Source organism: Melopsittacus undulatus, chromosome 2 (genome assembly GCF_012275295.1).
Source record: "Melopsittacus undulatus isolate bMelUnd1 chromosome 2, bMelUnd1.mat.Z, whole genome shotgun sequence".
NCBI classification, from domain to species: Eukaryota; Metazoa; Chordata; class Aves; order Psittaciformes; family Psittaculidae; genus Melopsittacus; species Melopsittacus undulatus.
Window position 1 is genome coordinate 51,073,815 of NC_047528.1, and position 19,848 is coordinate 51,093,662.

The following is a 19,848-nucleotide window of genomic DNA, read 5'->3' on the forward strand; positions in this document are numbered from 1 at the left end:
ATTGCAGTTTATCTAAAACCAGAAATGTGAAAACCTTTCCTAGCATGATAGGTTTAAAAGAACAAGGTCTTAATGAGGAAGCACCACTGCCTTTGAGCCAGGTCACTAAGAAGCAAGCAGGTAGCCCTCTCCTGCTGAGCCTCAGTAGCTCCTCACAGGCTGTGTTGATGAGGCACGTTGCTATGCACAGCAGAAAGCAGACCAGGGAGGGGTGGGACAGTGTTTGCATTCAGTCACCTTTGCTTTTCCAGCCCAAATGAGCCACAGTTTTTATCCGGATCAGTGAGAACACAGAGAAAGTTCAGGACAAGGCCTGAATTCAGCATTAAATGTAAAACATGTATTTGAGCTTCTCTGAGCACCAAGACAATACCTCTGTCACTGGGATGGTTTAAAAAAATAAAGGTACCTAATGACATCTCGGGAAAAATTGCTTCCTGTCTGTGTAATATTGTCCTCATCATTAAAGCAACCTGCTATATTATAGTGCTGCTCTATAGCAAAGCAACTTTCTGTGTGTCCCAAGCTGGCTGTGTTAATAAAAAGCTTTCCACTTGCCCTTGACATGTGGGAAGTGAGTGTACTAATTACTCTGAAATGAAATTCCTACTTGTAGTGTCATTGCCTGTTCTATATTATCATGCTTCTGGGGCCTACTTCTCAGCCCTGAGGCAAAGGCTGGTTAAAGTGGAAGTACCAGATCATGGTTCAGCTGTACAGTCTCACTAAAGCTCCTCTTGTTCTTCACATGGAATGTCAATGATATTTCAGCATCCTTGATTACCCCTACTTGAGATCTGGGAAGTCTACAGAAAAACTCTGATGCCAAAATTCAATGTGGTATTTATCACAGCTGTAACATGGAGAAGCAACACTAGAGGCACCCAAAGAGAAAAAAAATAGACTACTTCCATTGTCAAAAGCGATGGTGTATGCTCAATAGCCAGAGTGATCTCATGTCACCACACGGCATACAGCAACACCAAAGAGAAGAGATACATGCTTCTCTTTCAGAGAACAGGACAAATGGATCAGGGAATAAGGAGGGGCATGAATAAAGCTGGAAGCTGATATCTTAGAAGAGTGAAGGCCACACATGTAGAATAATAAAAACATAGAAGAGTTTGGGTTGGATAGGACCTTATGATCATCCAGTTCCAACCTCTCTGCCATCAGCAGAGATGCCTTCCACTTAGACCAAGTTGCTCAAGCCCCATCCATCCTGGCCTCAAACACTGACTGGGATGGGGAAGCCACAGCTTCTCTGGGCAACCTGTGCCAGCACCTCACCACCCTCACAGTAAAGAACTTCTTCCTTATAACCAACCCTGTTTAAGCTTGAAATCATCCCCCCTTGTCCCGTCACTACAGTCCCTGATGAAGAGTCCCTCTCCAGCATCCCTGTAGGCCCCCTTCAGATACTGGAAGGAGGTGGAGACTCTTCTGCTCTTCTCCAGACTGAACAGCCCCACCTTTCTTAGCAAACTTCACATGGGAGGTGCTCTAGCCCCCTGATCATCCTCAGGGACTTCCTCCAACAGTTCCATGTCCTTATGGTGGGGATACCAGAACTGTACACAGTAAATGCAAAACCATGCGTAGGTCCCACACCAGTAATGACAGTATATTCAGGAACTGGAAGTAGAATAGCAGTTTCAATGTAGTGCTGTCAGTGCCTGCTACTTTAAAGGTGACATTTTATTAAATCAGTTACATTATTTGAGCATTTTTCATGGTGTGATTGCAGGAGCTCAGTTGGTGGTGGGACATGTTTCTGTACTGTGTTAATTGTGCAGAGCAGATGTTCCATAAGAAACAGTAAATTTTCTACTGACCAGAGAATATGAGGTTCATTCTGCTGGCTACTGCAGCTGTATGACTGCTCAGGGACCACTTGCTGTTCTGTTGTTGCCCTAGGTTTGCTACCCTGCAAATACATCCAGAGATGCTGCCTTCAAGATACTACTGGTTTAGAGCTGCTTGAATGTTGGCTGCTTATGGCTGAATTAATTTCATAGGCTTCTAAAAATATTCAAGTGTTGTGCGATCCTTCAAAAATGTTATGGTAATCTGTTAAATAGCGCTGTAGTTTGGACTCTGAACTTATTTTGCTAGACCCAATGGTTGTAAGTTTCCAATTAACTAAAAATTAAGCATTAACTGGAATACCTTAATTGAAAAAATATGGAAACACTTTAATTAATTTCTACAATTAGAAATTAGTAAGTAAGTACTGGTAATTAGCTCCCGTAAAGTTGTGCCTTGTCTTTCTTCCTTGACATTATAACACCTAGGGCCTTTCTTGAGTCACTCAAGCATGACAGTTTCTTTCAGGCACATTAACTTTCCAGAGCAAGTGTTACTGAACTTCTTCAAGTGTAATTTGCTTATGTTATGCCTTTTTGCTTACTCACATGACTGAAGTACTTTTCTCTCCACATAGTGGCATTACTAAGTCCCTGGGTTACAGAGAAACATGCTAGGAATACAGATTATAGCTTTCATATTTTGTTTCTGTGGGCTAGGAGCTGCTATTGCTGCTACTGCATCGAATGAGTGGAAAGTCACTAGTCGAGCATCATCTGTTATCACTGCAACCTGGGTTTTCCAGGGTCTCTGGATGAACTGTGCTGGCAATGCACTGGGTGCTTTTCACTGCAGACCTCACCTTACTATCTTCAAAGTAGAAGGTAAGTAAGTGTAATTTAACTGTATCATATGGAAAGCTGTGTGTATTGCGAGATGTGAACCTGAGGAGAAAAAAATTATTTTGGCTTGCGCAAGAGATTATGATTAAAGCATTGTGATGAGTAGAAGTAAGGTAGAATACCAGATACAACTTTACAGGAATGGTATGTATTCCAAGAAAGACAGTAAGCTGTACTCTGTGGTTGGTAATATGTGATAACTATACCAGACAAAGTTCCAGTAAAGATATTATCAGTAACAAACTACCGTTAGCAGAGAACTAAACTGTTTTACAGCTCTAATTTCCACACAAAAGTTAAGCATCAAGATAGGAAGTTCTGTGACAGCTATCAGCACTCTTTTTAGTATCTAAGGAAATTTGATAGCAAAAAGCCACATCCACGCGAATATTCATGTTCTGGGAATTAAGTGCACATGCATCTAGTTGCTGTATCACAGGCTAATAATTTAACTTTAAAGATCAAAGGTGTGCTGTTTCAGAATGTCCATTTTAATGGAAAGCATTGGATTTGAAAGTCATTTATCAGAGTGTAAAAACAAACAGGGTCTTCTTGCCTTATCTCAGGGACAGGTTTTCTCAGCAACAGGGACTGACTGAAAGTTTACTATGCAATGTGTTTTCTGTTTTGTTCTGTGTAAAGCAGCAAATGGAAAGGGTTTTCTTTCTATTTGCTGTTAAGCATCAAGACAGTCGGCAAGGTAATTGTTTTCAGTAAAACTGGGTAAGTACTCACAAGGACAAGGGCAGGGGGACTGCTCTCTCCTGGATATGATCAGCACACAAGCAAGATGGAGTCAGGCTAGAGTAGGAAAAAATGGATTAAGATACTGGTATTTTAGGAAACCAGAAGAGAAATCCTGGCTAGACAGAGACAGTCTTCCAAAGCTTTTGTGAGACTGGAAGGAAAGCACAATTCTAAGATATTAATAGCCAGTGGCTGAATGAGATATAATATGTACTGTTGTATGGTTATTGCCGTATTACATAGACACACACACCCCCCCCACACACACATGAGAAAACCTGGAAACATGAGGATGCTACCAATTCATACCTTTTCTTGCCTCTCATGCACCTGCTACATCAGATTGTGTGCTGGGACATACAGATTGACCCTTACATCTGCAGAGGATTTTGATATAAAACTCAGCATCATTTCAGTATACATTTTATCACACCCTGCTCCAAATCATCACAAATCACATGTGAGAGTTATAAATGGGTATGAATAGTTTTATTTCTTTTAAGAATGTTGTTCATCAAAAAGAACTTAAAAGCTGTAGAAACTAATACATATGCTTTAAAAGAAAATACTGTATCTTTGCAAATAACGCTTTATGCATTATTTCCATTGAAATGTAAAGAAAAAAATTAACACTTCCCCTTAGGCACATATGATAAAATTTGTTTAAAGCACGGCTAAGTACTTCAGTAACTAGAAATTACCATTATTGTTATTACTAGTAGTACAAAAGCTGCTTTTGGAATAATCAGTTCTGTAATATGTAATCTGTAATCCATTTGCCTCTTCGAATCGTTACTATCATTTTATATCATTTAAATACATACTTAAGCTTTTGAGTGAGATTTTTCTTGCTTGCTGTTAAGGCAACATTGACAAGAAACTCACAACAAATTAAAGTAGCACACTTTTGTTAAGATAAGAGAGTAACAAGCTGCTGCGCTGACATTTAGGAAATCTAATTTTAACCTGCCAGTGCACGCATCAGCCAAGGGTAATGTTACATGTAGCATAAACACTAAGAGGTATTTTGTTTGGAAAACCTGCTAAACATAAACTCCTGGTAATCCAGTGGAAACAAGAGTTCAACAGGGAAAGATTTGCACTCTCACTGTCCTACATTGTAAAACAATAAAACATTCAGATTAAAGAAGTAACAAACTCCCATCTCTGTCCTCCAAGTCTCAATATATCATCATTACTGGCATAGCAATGTCAGGATGGAGTGGCAATATAACTTTTTTTTTTGCATGTTTATGATTTCACAGAATCTATTGGCAATTTGTCCTATAGCCAAAGGTAACTCTGTTGCACAAGCTCCTCACTCTATTCCTCCTTACCCATCTTCAGCTTACTGCACAGAAAGCATTAGCAGTAAATAACATGAGTCACTTCTATTCCAAAGCAGATTCATTTGATTATTAAAGTTTCAGTTGCCCTTTTGGGAGGATTTTGCAAGAGAGGCTTTTACGTAAGCTATAGGAAGTTTAAAGATTTCTTTTTTTCCCCTGTTCAAATCAGAATAAACAAAAAATGGACTCCAGAGGTCTTTCTTTGAGCAGGATTACCCTGCAGTCATAGGCAGTATGCAGGTATTTACCAGAACCAACTTTCAGCTAAAGGACTGGTTGTGCAGATAGGAGCATAGCCAAGACAGTAAGAGCTCAGGTTCTGCAGCCCAGCCCACCTACAGATCTTGAGGGGTTCATGTTTCTGAATGTCTGGGTTAGCACAGCCACACTGCTAACAGTGTCCAAAAGATCTGAGCAGTTACCAAATGTACCTTCACATGTACAGCTGCAGTGGACTCCACTGCAGTGACTGAAACATTCAGGTGAAAGATCATGGAGGACTACGGCTCATTTACTGTAGCACTAATAGTAATAGTGTTGTAACTACGGTCATTTAAGGCAATGCTTGTGGGAAGAAGCAGTATCTTTTATTAAATCATCTGCTCTGGGAGAAGTATGCAGCAAAGTCATTCATCAGATCTGACACAAATATGGCAAGCTTGAAACTAAATATTATCTGGGAACTTTGTCTCTTCAGATAACTTGGTTATGATTATCAGTGCAACAGATATACTTATGGAAATTGCATGATCAAAACCAAGGGCCCATTGCACACATGTCACATGGTATTAGGCAGAAATTCAAACTGGCAGAGACATGATATTGTTTAACAAACCCACTCACCTCTGGTTGACCCCTTATCAGTAAGAAAGACCCACAAAGACCTTTCAAAGAGCAGGCCTGGGAACTGAAGCCCCTGACTCCACTGGAGTCAGAACTGTCAAAGACTCCAGAAAGATACTGACTTTTTACAGTGGACTTCCCACTGACCCTGTCTCCTGCTGAGTCCTCAGTGCCCCGCAGGCAGTGGTTACCTCTCTTCTCATTCCTCTCATGTTTATCATCTTGAATTCTAACAATTCCAGATTTGACAAGAACTAGCTTCTAGTTGTCTGGCAGGGCTTGGACACTTTATTTAGGTATTTTGCTCTTGGTGATGCTGCAGAGAACCATTCATTCACATAAAATACAGAAGTGTATCTACCAAACTGAACTGTGCCCACATCCCTTTCCTATGACACTTCCCTAGTCTATCAGGGCAGCTACTAGGTTTCTTCAAACAATTTCTTCAGCACTTTGCATGCCAGGCCTATGACGCTGCTTTGTGACTCCTCTGAACTCCCTGGTTTTCCATGCCATGCATTCAGGGAAGTGTACCAGAAAGAATAAATGTGCCTTCCTGAACTTTTGCTTGTTTGAGCCTCAGATCTTCTGCTGGGATCTCTTAGTCTTGCTAATACCTGTTTTGATGGAGCCAAGTAGGGCAAGTATCACTATCCTTGTGGTGCCAATATGGAAAGGGCAATGCCCAGCTGTTTTGGGTCACATCAACAGGCAAATGCAGAGCTGTTGTTTCATGAAGCCACTCACTGTAATGCAGCTAAGGGGTGCAAGGAAGCTGAAACAAGACAACTACTACTGTAGCACCTGTACCCAGAACAGCCATGAATAGGCAAGCACTGTTTGAGTTCATTGGGGTGTGGAGAGCAATTCCAGACATGCTTCGGGGTGACACTGGCAACTTTCCCAGAGAGCCCAACCCAGAGCAGGAAGGGACCGACATGAGAGTTTCTCTCACTAGAGAAAAACTTGCTGCCAGGAAAAACACGCTATCAATTTGACTGCTGCCAGTCAACAACGAGCCAGCCAGATAACTGTGTGGCAGCAAAGGCCAGGCTTCACCAGAGCCTGTGAGGAGGGAACTTAAGTGCTATATCCCCCAGTGGGCAATGCCACTGCTCTGTACACACAAGGGGGTTACATGGGGGGCAGGCTGAGTGAGGGCTGGGACTACAGAATTCACTCCTGCTCCCTGCTGCCCGCTGGATCCCCATGCCCCGCCTATTGCTCCCTGCCCGCTCCCCGTCTGCTGCCTGCTCCCTGCCCGCTCTCTGCCTGCTTCCTGCCCGCTCCCCGCCGCTGCCCGTGCCGTCCCGTGGGCTGCGGGCCGCTCCTCTCTCCATGGTGCTGCAGGCGCGGCCCCCGGCAGCGCCGGCCGTGCCCGGGGGCGGGCGGGGGACACAGACTGCCCTCCGCCTGGCAAGGCAGCGGCCCCGGCCTGCCCCGGTGGGCGGCCACGGGACAGGAACCGTCTCACTGTACCCAGAGCCACGGCAGAGCATCAGCACTGCACCTTCGAGAGGCTGGAAGGGGAGAGGTCTGGGCCGCCATCCAGGGGTGAATGGCTGCAGCCCTCAGACAGAAGGCAGAATTCATGGAACCATAGAATGGTTTAGGCTGGAAGGGACCTTAAAGCTCATCCAGTTCCAACCTCTCTGTCACGGGCAGGGACACTTTCCACTAGACCAGATTGCTTGAAGCCCTGTCCAAACTGGCCTTGAACACTGCCAGGGATGGGGCAGCCACAACTTCTCTGGGCAACCTCATCACCCTCGCAAGGAAGAATTTCTTTCTAATGTCTAATCTGAATCTTTCCTCTTTCACTTTAAAGCTGTTTCCCCATTTCCTATCACTGCATGCCTTGTAGAAAGTCCCTCTTCTCTTTCTTGTAGACCGCATGTATGTACTAGGGCTGCTATCAGGTCTCCCCTAAATCCATCAGGGAGGTTTTCTTTAGGCTGATGGCCAGCCACAGAAGGATCTGCTGAGGGATACTGCAGGTAGTTAAAGGGACAGAGTCACAGTGGTCTGATATTGAGGTTAGAGTATAACTGACTGAGAAATTTCCTGTAGCAAGCAAATCCTTCTAGGAAAAGCACTAACTGAGGGGAGGCATGGTTGCTTTGTTTTTGATAGTCTGAGCTACTCCTCTGTTCAGTTTTTCTGAATACAATATCCATTAGCTGATTTAGGAAAAAAACAGAAAAAAAATCAACCTCAAACCATCACTGGTAAAGTTGCACCAGTATAAGAAGAAATAGACGTTAGAATCAATAGCACAGATGTGGGAACAGTGTCCATGAGACGTGGCCAGAATTCCTCACAGAGCTTTATGGCTTAATTCCAAAGTACTCTCCATTTCTCAGTAGGCAGAAGGGTCAACAGACTGACTGAAATGCTGATTCCAGCATGGGTATTTTTGCGTATGCAGGGAAATAGGGTGTTGAATCTTCTTAATGAAAAGTTCTCTGCTCCCACAGTTTGCCTCTCGACTGTAGCAAGCCTTTTCCCATGCTTGTGGCCTCTGTTCTGACATTAGATGACTAAGTCTGCTCTCCCCTCAAACAAGATAGCCTGAAGCACATGTTTCGTCCCTAGAGGAAGTTGGTAATGCAGTAGAGGTCAAAAGACATCCTGACCATGACAATATAAAGCAAATGTTTTTGGAATCTGTCATATTGCACACTCTCCCCTCCCACCACCCCGCAAAGTGAAAGGAGAAAGTAAATGAAACAGTGCAGCCTAGGTAGGAGTTGTCCAAGACATAGTGTATCTTATTGAGGATGCTTTTATGTAAGGAAAGGAGTTGATTCATATGTAGCAGGGCCACTCAAGAAGCAGAGAGTCACATTTGACCTAGCAGCCCCTGGCAGATTAGATATGAACCGAAGAAGGGGGCTAACTCCTAAGCATCCAAGAGATCTTTCCCCAGCAAGCTCCAGCAGCAGCGAAAGAGCAAAACGCAGCAGAACAAAACCCAGGGCTTCCATAGGGGTGGTAATTTCCAAAAGAAGCATCCAGAGGCCAGGAATCTCCTATAAGGCAGAACAGCTCTCTGAAACCTGGATTTTTGGATGTCAGAGCTGAAATATAGGTTAGGGATTTTGAAGTGACTCAGAAGGAATCCTGCTTGCTAAACTTTGTTTTCTCTTCAAGCTCTTTGTTTCCAAGATTTTAATCTATAAGCTCTGAAAATTCATGAATGCTAAACCACAATGCTATTTACTATGAAGGCTGCCTGGCTCTGGCCAATTCCTGGAACCAGAATAGTCCAGAGCTATGGGGCAAACTGGAAAGAGGTGTGCCTACTGAGGCATCTGCAGCCAGAAAGATACATAAAGAGAGTCCGAGAACTACAGGATTAGACTGCTCAGGGCCAGCTGGAAAACACTGATGGTAGGAGCTTTCACAGGCAGCCATCAGTTTTGGAGAAGCTGATGGTGGGTTTCAAAGGACAGGCTCTGACACTGCTTTAAAATCGGCAGGATTGCAGGTAAACACGCAGCATTGTAAACCAATTGGCTTCATAGCTCCTGTTTACCCTTGGCAATTTGGCAGCGTCTCTTTGGGCTATAAGCCTTCTGTCTTTCCAACTCTGTACAAGAGTGGAGGTTACAGCGCTGAGACCTTTTTCACTTCTGTCAAGGCCTGGACAAGAGTGATGCTGCTTGTGCTTCTCTTCCATCATCCTTATAGCTTTTTCCCGGGTGGACCTGCTGAAGACCACCCCGGAGGTTTGAAAGGTGTAAAGTGCTTCTATTTGCTAGTGTGGGTTCCCATGCAGCTGGTACGAGGATGGGAATGCAAAACTTGTTACTGGGGCATTAATAACAAAGCTCTTTCATCTTCTAATACTCACACCAGGATAGATTGTTATCTCTGCTTTGCTTTCAGCTTTCTTTGATTACTCCTACATAGCAGCAGAGAGCCTACTGCAAAATGAATAGGACTCAGCAGTAACTGGTATGCAGCCAACATCTTAAAATACCTCTGTTCAAACAGGTTTTGTGCCCTGGTCTGCCTTGTGAGCACTGGGGTGGGTGAGGGGAGCTTCCCTCTAGCCTGCACTGAGGAGCCTAAGGCCAACGTACCTCTTCTAATCTTTTTAGCAGTTATGCTACAATCAGAACTTCATTCAAAGTTACAGAGATAGAACCCATTTCATTTTTACAAGTCCCTGCAGCAGGAGGGGAGAGGAGACCTGACAAAACCAGCCATGGTAGGTGGATGGGTGAGGCAGGGAGACTGAAGTAAAAATCATTAAAGCTGATGATTTTATAATTCACACTGCTGGGATTTAAGATTTTAAATCCTTAGCCTTCTAGCACATAGGACATTTGCAGAGGGTGGTGCAAGGGGCAGGGAGAAGAGAGGCTGAGCTGCAAGCAGCTTGAGAACAGGTAAGGGGGAATAACTGTAGCCAATGGTCATGAGATGAGAAACCACAAGAAAAAAATACATGTACATAAAAATCTCTCCTGTGGATGCCGTATGGAGTGGGCTGGGCAAGTGTGAGTTAAGTGCCAGTGTGGTAGAGAAAGCAAATTGCTGTGAGACAATGGGGTATTAAATACCTCAGTGTAGGTGTTATTCTATGTCTCATGGTTCTTACACATAGTTTTGCAGTATCAAGCAGGATGCTCAATGGGTGCAGTTATTTTAGTAAACTATGCACATGGGATTCCTCTCCATATCCCACACACATCGAGTTCTATAGTGTCTGGCTATCCTTACAAGCCTTCCCTGGAGTGGGTGCCATGGGACTCACTGGTGGTTTAGAGTCTGATGGATGTATCTTCTTGGCTGTTTCACTGATTCTAATGAAATCAAATGCTTGAAGCGGTGGTGCTGTCAGGGGTGTAACGGAGGGCTTCAGATTATCACTTTATTAAGGCATTTATTCCTTGACTCAGTCCTGGTGCCAGTACTGTGAGGGACCTCTGGCTGTGCCCAACAGATGCCTTCCATCCACTTGATCTCTCTACAATGAAGCAAAGTGCTCATGCATGGCTTTCCTCTCCAGGGTTGCATTTGCTAACACAGAAAAGAGCACATCAGCTCAGATGGCTGTGCCTTAAAGCAGGGCTCTGTTATGCGCAAGGACAATTTCTTTTCCCGCTCTATGCCCCTCACGGCCTCATTTGCCCAGCACAGCCTTGTAGCTGCTCATGGAGCCACGGACCAAATGGTCCTAGCATATGGAGGAGCAGCCAAGGTGCAGCAGGTGAGGCAGAGGACTGGAAGCAGGTCAGCTGAGAAGGGTCCCAAACTGAAGGTATGAGATGGACAAACCCAGCAGTGGATTACTTAGCAAGGAAAGGGGCACTTCTGATGACATTCCACTATCAAAGTGAAGAAGCAGCACCTCCATTTTGATGGTATTCAGGATTTAATAATGGGTTTGTGCCATTAAATCTTCCAGGCTCTTACTACCTTTTTTTTTTTTCTGTTAAACATACATCTGTTCAAAACAAAATTCAAGTCACAAAGCCAAGTGTTCAAACCTTCATTAGTTTCACTGTTAATAATAAACCAGCAAAGTCTTCCTGTTCCAAGGGGTGCTTTCTGTCTGAAAGAAATGAATGAAAGACATGAGACCAGGACCAAAGGAAACCGAACAAAAGATGTTAAAGCGTCCATTGACGCATGGCACAGATAACCAACAACACTGAGCAGATATATACCAGAATCTGTTACTGTATACCCTAAACCTGTCATTTAGCTCTTTGAAGTCATCCCAGAACAAGGATGATGGCTAAATAGGATGGACCCGTAGAACAAGGGTTTCTACTTTGTGCCAGGTGCAGGACTGTCAGAGAATGGGTGAATATGCTAGCCTGGAGAGAAAGCTGGAAAGCCAGATTCTTGTTCTGCTACTTTTATGGGATGCTGGGAAAAACTGTTGCCTGCTCAAATATTAAAAAATCTAGAACTTTAACACTGATGTTCTCAATCCAGCAAAGCACATATTGAAATCCAATCTCCTGAGAACTTTTCATTCCTCTTGCACCTTAAATACCTTGTAGTGGTCACCCACACATTTGCCCCTTATATTTCTAAAGAAGGATCTGAAAGAGGTAGCAAAGCAGAGGCATTGAAAGCTTCTACAGATCTTACCCAGTGATCTGCTGACGTGATCACTGTGTTAACTATTCTAAATAAAACATGTTAGTCTGGAGGTAACTAACCAAGCTCTGGTAAAACACATCCTCAGGGTTAGCCTGCTTAAAGATAGCATTTTCTTAATTCCACATCCTAAGACTTATGATATACTGCTGAATTCTATAGACCATGACTTCCATATAGGAGATTTTAATACCATACACCATCAGTTGTATGGCTGACCTTATTTTATAAAATTATTTTAGGTTAGACTCCAAAATTTCCCTTCTAGCCCCAGATTTTCCCAGAATTTAGTTCTGTAGATTCTACTGGTATTTGAAAGAGTGCAATTACATAACCTGACAGTCAAAATGAGAAGCAGAACTGAATATAAAAATATTCTCACAAATTTCTTTTCATAATAATATATGCTAATAATTCTACCAGGTCCACTCTACTAATGTTTATACTTGTTATTATTTTGCATGTGGGACTGCTCTTCTGAAGATAGCAGCAGACACAAAGATGTGTCTCGGGCTCATAGTCAGGGCACACTGATTCATAGTTCCAGAGGAAATGAGAGCTCAGAAGTTCTAAATTTCCGCTGCAGATGGAAATCCGCCAAAATCTGTTATTTGGAGACTGCCTTTTCCTTCTTCACAAATGAATTTCTGAACAATAACATGGAATGTCACATAAAAGCCTTTCTATTGATATTTCATCCTGTAAGCAGCAAAAGCAGAAACCAAACCCCAGCCACTAAGAAACAGTGAAAGTGACTCACTAACCGTATCTCAGTGCAGGGTTTCATTGGGTGACCAGGAGAACAGGACTTGCCAGAGGTATTAACACATTCTCCACTGCAAGCCCACCACAAGCCCAGGCTGCTGCCCCAGGCTGGCATCCCAACCCAAGCAATTATCACAACACATACTGGGCCTTGGGTCAGACTCCTTTTGTTAATAACAGAAACGGTTATCCCACAAAGTGGAGAAAAGAAGTAATTTAATTACCTAAATAATCATTAATGGCATCTGGCTTATCAATAGCATATTTTAATGGAAACATTCCACCTTACAAATCATGATAGAATTATATTCTAGCAAAACCAATGAAACAGACAATTTTGCTTTTATTTACTCTAACTTTCAACATTCTCATACCGCAAATAGCTTTGCTTTACTTAGTGGCTACTATGAAACTCCCAACTTCATCTTTACCTAACATTTTCCCTAGAAACTCAGCTCTTTACAGAAAGTCAGCTTTTTCAGTTGTCTGTGACTCTTGTGCCTCTGTGTGCAGCAAAGCTCAGGACCCCATCGAGCAGACCTATTTGCCTAACTTGGTGCAGGGCTGGCAAACAACGAGGTTTTTGACCCTCATTCATGCATCCCCATTCAGATCTAAGCAAAGATGACCTTTCAGTGCAAAAGCCAAAGTTTCTTCAGCTTCCTTGATGATCTGGGAGTCATCCTGCTAGGCTACAGATATTTGCATACTGGGTGTACACAGAGGTGGGATTTGTCAAAATGGTGATACAGCCTGACCAAAAATCTGAGACATCACCCCCTGGCCTTGTCAGAGCCCTGGACCTTGACTTTTAAAGCAAGGGCACTCACCAGAGCCAGGGGCAAGATACGGGTGGAAGGCAGAAAGTTAGCTGTCCTCCCTGCCAGGGACTCGGGTCAATTCCTGCTGAGTCAGAAATACTCCTGCCTTCCCAGCCAGCGGACAGCAGCCAGGGCTTCTCACCCCATCCGAGAGGCTGAGCAAGCACCTCAGGCTGGCACTGCTCACCAGGAGCTCTTAGGGAGGTCACAGCCCGAGGCACTGAGAGCACAGCATGGCCATCCTGCATAACCCCTTCCAATCCCATGGCATTCATCTTGTTTGCTTCTCTCCCTCAGCCCATTTGTCCAAATGGCATCTCCAGCTGAGACCATCACATGGCTCCTCTCCTGCTTCTGGCTGACACTGAATAGCACAGGCTGTAGAGGGACCAGCCCATTACCACTGCCTCTGTGTAGATGTTTGAGATGGGTATCTCCTTCCAGGAGGCACAGGGAGCTCAGCTGTGGTGGAAGGTGGAATAATCAAAGGTAAAGGAATAATCAAAGGTAAAGAAATAATCTAAAGCTGGAAATGTGTGACTTTAGGAGAGCAGGAGGCCACATACAGTAGAGCCACCTTCCCCTAAAGCAAATGAGACACTAGTTGGCAATGGTGCAGTTCAGTGTAGGGTGCAGCAGGGAGCAAAGAGGTTGTGCTTCTCTAGACCTGTGCATCTCTGCTGCTTTCCGGACTGTGGTACAGGGCTTACTCTCAGAGGATCAATGGCCAGTTGGGTCTCTGTGGCTAGGGCATCCTGCACTACCATAGTCATGCTTTGGCCTGGGCTTCACTAGAGATGTGGACACCCCCAGCCCATGGCTCAGGCAGCTTCCTTCTGAGTGGTGAAGCTCTCCTGCCCTGGTTGTTGGCAGTGGTCCCTCCCAAAGTGCTGTGCTGACACAGCCAGGGAGAGAGGCAGAAGGAGATACAGGCAGCTGAAGGCAGCTGCCTGCAGGCAGCAGTTCTGTCTGTGTGCAAACTCCTGACCAGACGTGTGGAGCTGGGGTGCCCTGGTCTGTGAGAGGGATGGCTACATGGAGTGGTGGGTCCTTCCCCTCCTTCCACTCAGCACGCATGGAGCAGAGCGCTGTGTGTGTTAACAGGAACAAGCATAAACATTTCCAGCCAAGGTACTTAACACAAGTCTGTTTGCCAAGTGGCTTCCCTACCTTCTTTGCTTAAGTTTAAGAGAAATGTTGTTGCTCAAAGGAGAAAACAAGTGGGGGTGTTTTCCCCCCTCACCCTTCCTGTCTGCAAATCCAGGCATCTCTGGTCTGCAGCTCCTTATAAACAAAAGAAGGAGTTTTGTGGACCTTGTTGATTAAGAGGTACTCCACACCACCCCACATCCCACACATCTGTATTATTATTTTTATGTTTACAACAATATGCAAATATGTAGGTGCTTGCCAAGGTCGTTTGCTAGTTGTGCTGCAGTGTGCTGGCTGCTCCAGCTCCTGCAGAGACCTAAGGGCAAGCACAGGCACGATGGGTTGTCTGGGTGAGCTGATAGGGTTTGCACTCCATCAGAAACTTCTAAGTGTGCAAGACTCAGATGTGTCCCACCAAAAGTAGAGTCAAGGAGATAGGAATTGCCTTATTTTCCACTCCTCTTTTCTGGGAACTGTGTTCAAGGAGACAAAAGACTTGCAGCCCAGAGAAGTCAGTCTGGTGTATGACAGCGGGGCCACAGAGTGGCAAAAGAGCTCTGGATAAAACACATAGGGCACAGCCACCCAAAATACATCAGACAGCTTGATGGAAGCAGAACATTAGGGAAGCAGAAAATGAGCTTGTGAGGTGCAAGACTCTGCCTTGACCTGGGGTTGAAAATTGGGCCACCAATTACAGTAAGAGAGGAACTGGGCCCAAGCTGCCCACAATCTCAGCAAAGGCTAACCACTCAACTGGGAGAAACTGGATCATTTCCAAAAGCTTCTGGTATTTTAATCAAAATAAAGAGTGGGAGATCTCATTTGAGGAGTCTGAGTGCTCTCAACCACCTGTTCTTTGCAGTTTTACCACCTTGAATCATTTCAAATAAACATCTGTGTCCGGCATCAGAGTTCTGTATTGTGCCTGTTTGATCACACAGCCCTGCAGCAAGATGGTTGTAGTTCATAATACTGGAGGGAAAGTACTGCTGACAACGGAGACGAACTAGGAAGCATAAAATTGTATTTTAGGTGTTAAAGGCTTCTGAGGAAAAAAATTATGAGGAAAATTCTGCTTCCAAACAAGACTAATTTCTATCATGCATGAGTCATATAAAATGATTTTTAGAGCCAGAGATTTTTTCACTGGCATTGCTCACTTTTCTCAATAACATTACTTCAAGGTCTGAAGTTCACTGAGTTACATCTGCTTTCACTCAGTTCTACCAACAGCAATATTTTCTAAATGGATTTATTTCTTTTCTTTCTCTTTTCTCCACATCTCTGCAGCCTTACTGTCTCCTTCATGCCACTAGCAGAGACAGGATCATAAATTAGTTCAGTGCTATGTCTGACCCAGTACTGTTGCTCAAGTGATGTTAAGCTTTTATAAGCTATCCCCTCCTTTGCCCCAGATATCTACCTTCTCCCTTCTAAACAACTTACTGGGAAAGCAACAGAAAAAAATTCCCACAAGCTTCTGGTCAGGTATCAGGTCTGGGTAGGTGGACCAGGAGGGATCAATCCACTATCCAGGATCCTCTCAGCTGGGATCAGGAACTGCATGACACATAGACTGTACCATGTTGCAAAAGAAAAAAGGCAAGTATTTATGAAAAATAGCTTGAGAGTTTCTGCTTGGCCTCTGCTGCAGTACTGTGTCCAGTTCGGGTACTACACTTGAAGCAAGATGCAGAGAACTTGAAAAGAGCACACAGATAAAAGCAGCTAGAATCCCTCAAGTTTATGAAACATGACCTATGAAGAAAGACTGAAGAGTTAAGACCATTTAGTCTAAAGAACAGTAGACTGACTGTAGGTATGAAAATATCCTTCAAATGTATGAAAATTGTCTCAAACAGGAAGAGCGCAATCAGTTCCCCATGTCCAGTGGCAATACCATAGGACCTGGTAAGCTTGGATCACCACAAAAACTATTAGCGGGTTTAGATTCTACCCTAAAAGCAACTGTCCATTTTCATCTGTCTGTGGACAGCTTACCTGTAACCCTTAGTTTAATTTCATTATTCTGTGGTTGTTTTACTCTGGTTGTCTGAAGCCGCCCAGCCTCACACCCTGTGGTCAGTTCTACCTGCCAGAAAGGAAATGTCCCCCTGATATCCTCACCTCTTCTCTATTGGACTCCCCCTTGCAGCATGCTTAGGTGGAAAGCTGTAATTCACAAAATACAATTAATGAAGTGCCTAAGGTCCAGTTGTTAGTAGCCTTTGGTCTACAAAAGTCTTTTAGTGAATTTTGGTCTGCAAAGGTTGGCCCATGATTTGGCCTAGATATTGATAAGAGATATACAGCCCTAAGCAAAGGCAGCACACTCACATTCATCCCTTTTCACTCCTCTGTGCTATTTTCACTGCAAAACAATACTCTCCTAACATATCTGAAACAGCCCAAAATAGAGGAGTCAGAGAGACAATACAGGCCAAAATGCTTCAAGTACTGAAGCTGTACAATCTTGCATCAACTAAAACCAGCATTTAGACTGGAATCTGAACAAAAACCATTCAGTTGGTGGCCAGCTCAGGGAAGAGTCAAGCAAGGCTGGCAGGGAGGGCAATGCTTTGAATAAGCTTCATGTTTTCTGTAACAGCTGAGATTTGCTATGAGATTATAATCTTGTGTACAGAACAGTCACACTTAGTAATATTGAATGGTGTGGGTTCTGTAGTTCTCTTTTCTTCCTACCTAGGAAATGTCCTGCTTCATCGGGTACCTGAAGCTGGGTACAGATAAGGTGTTAAAATTACTGCACTGGATCTCAAGCATAGGTTTAAGATTTATCCCAGACCACTTCAGGCATCTGTGGTGTAAAATGCCATGTGTGAGCTAGTCACCCAGTGATCACCTTATAGGCAAACTGGAACAGGGGATCCTGTCCCCTTCTAGGATAGGATCCGTCTTTGGGAGACATCTACACCATGTCAGAGGATCCATCTAGACATGCCAATTAATTGACAGTAAAGCAGATGGATGATTACTGAAGGTATGGGCATACCAGCAGGATTCAACTGAATCCTACCCTGACTCAGCAGATAGCTGTGGGTGAATCCTATGCTACCTCAGATTACTTGGATGCAATTTATACCCACAGCCTTCAGTCCAAGCCTGAATACACATGGAGAGCAATTTCCTTCTTCCCTTCTGCAGCTAATTTTCCCATATTTCTCATTTCTCCTTTCTCACAGTCTGTGCCCAAAGAGAGACATGCTTTCACCAAAAGCTGTTGTAGGGGTAAAGCACTGAAGCCTTTAAAATGTCACCACAGACTGAGGAGCTCCCCTCCATCCCACATTATTCAGTCTTCATTAAATAGACGTTTAGCTGACCAAACTCAAACTGCCTTGATGTACAAAGCTTTTTGCCCCTCTTTTCACACAGGCTAGATACCCCAATAGAAACTACATTCCTCTTTAATCATAGTGATGGGCATGAGTATGGAATACAAGTCTCTGATGAGCATTCACTGACAGCCAGGATCTCATTCATGCAAGAGGTAATGCCAGTTATTTCAAAACCTAAGCCTGCCATTTATTGTTTTGATTGAGCTTTTGCATAAAACATGCTCTGTGTGCACACACACACACACAAAGTCAAGCTATCCCACATTCTCCTTGTGCAGAATTAATCCTATCCTTCTTCAAAGATGCTTCATTAATACCAGGCTGGTGGAGAACTAGTTACAGCGGGCAAAAAGGCTAATCAAGAGGAAGGGCTGGTTAAGCTCAGTTGTTGAAAGCTTTGTCTCATTGCCAGGCAGATCTTGGGTATCAATGGACATTTTCATAAAGCGTTTAATAGTTAGAACGCATTGAGACAATATAAACCCTTTCCAAAGGAGCCCTTTGTTGAAATGTTGGCAGCATATTTCTGGCTGGAGTCAAATAAATTAGTCATCAGATAAATCAGTCATGCCAGCTAAGAGAGTGATACCAAAATAAACAGAATGTTTTTAGTCAAATCCATGAAACAAAAGGATCTGAAAATCTTATTTAAAATTCCCCCGTGTAATTGATGCATAATTAAGCTTCTAAACATGAATGCAAGTGCGCTGTTCCAGAGTATGTGATGATGAAGATTGCATCTTTGGAAGTAAAAGGGGATCTACAGATGTGATTAGAAGTAATTTTTGCATTGCTGGTTCCAAGTTCCTACTAGCAAAATCCAAGAAATTCAAAGCCTGAGTCATTCCTAAATTGCTGTAGCTTTGATGCCAGGGAAACTCCACAGATTTTGATGGAGTTACAGCAGACCCTGACTGAATCAGGCAAACAGAACTTGGACCTATTAAAAATGTATTGACAAATATTTTAAGAAGAAAATGTCAGGGTAAGTTTATAGATATCACATTCTACTGCAACAACAACAAAAATTGGGAGTGTGTGGGGCAGAGCACATAGCAACATGAGGTGGGATAAGGTAACATGACTGCTTTATCCAAACCATGTTGCCTTAAGTAATCTCACTAGGTCTAAAAAACACAAACAACCTGAACTCTTTTAATTTTTTTCTGTCCTAATATACAGACAAAACAATAACAGTAATGCCTTCATAACTATTCCAGTTCTCCTTATGTTTAGCTCATATATTAATCATTATTTTCATATAAAATACTTTCTTAAAGCTACTTCTTTTACTAGCGTCCTCCTTATGCCACTCCTTGGGATGCCTGTCAGCCCAGCAAAGGACCCAGATCCCAGGAGGGGAGAAGTAGGGCATGAGAAGACGACGACATGCCTCGTCACAGTGCTCTCATGTATGGTAGCACCTTGTGGGAGGAAAGAAGCATGGCTTTTAAATGGGTTGGGAGAGTTAAAAATGTTGTGAGGAAACTTTTTTTATCTGTTTGGTGTTTGTTTCCCAATAACTGCTATCTCAGTCCAAAATATTACTCTTTGGGTGCCTAACCTCAGATAAGTAAGCAGATTAACTGGCCTTGTGCATAGAGGATGCAGTTCTCACTGTCTTTGGCTGTCTGAGCCTCTGAAACCAAGTATGGAAGGGTTCAGGGGCAGATTCTCCTTTACCCAGAATGCATTTAGATACATTGAGTCTCACAGCTTTGATGTGAGTCTCCCATTGTCCTTCCATCCCAAATTTCATTGTGCCAGTGATATCACTCCCTTCCTGCGCAGCCACGGCCATCTTGTCCTTCTCCAGTCCTCCCTATGCCAAGGGCAGCTGATGATCCTGTCCAAGGAGATCTGCAAGGGGATGGTGTGAGTATGGTCCCATGCCTAAGCATTAAAGCAATTAATGCATTTCACCTCAGTTTGATGATGGGATTCCTCACAGAAGCAGTCCTAGAGAGGTCTCTCAGAG

The 19,848-nt window shown here is 43.6% G+C and overlaps 1 protein-coding gene across 1 annotated transcript in view; it reads left to right on the forward strand.

Moving 5' to 3' along the window:
* The first annotated feature begins 2,476 nt into the window (after nt 1-2,476).
* Nucleotides 2,477-19,848, forward strand: part of CLDN10 (claudin 10) — a 56,224-nt gene continuing 38,852 nt past the window's right edge. Inside the window, exon 1 of the mRNA XM_005144749.2 lies at nt 2,477-2,690. Within this exon, the coding sequence (XP_005144806.2) occupies nt 2,477-2,690 (214 nt within the window). The remainder of the gene's footprint in view (nt 2,691-19,848) is intronic.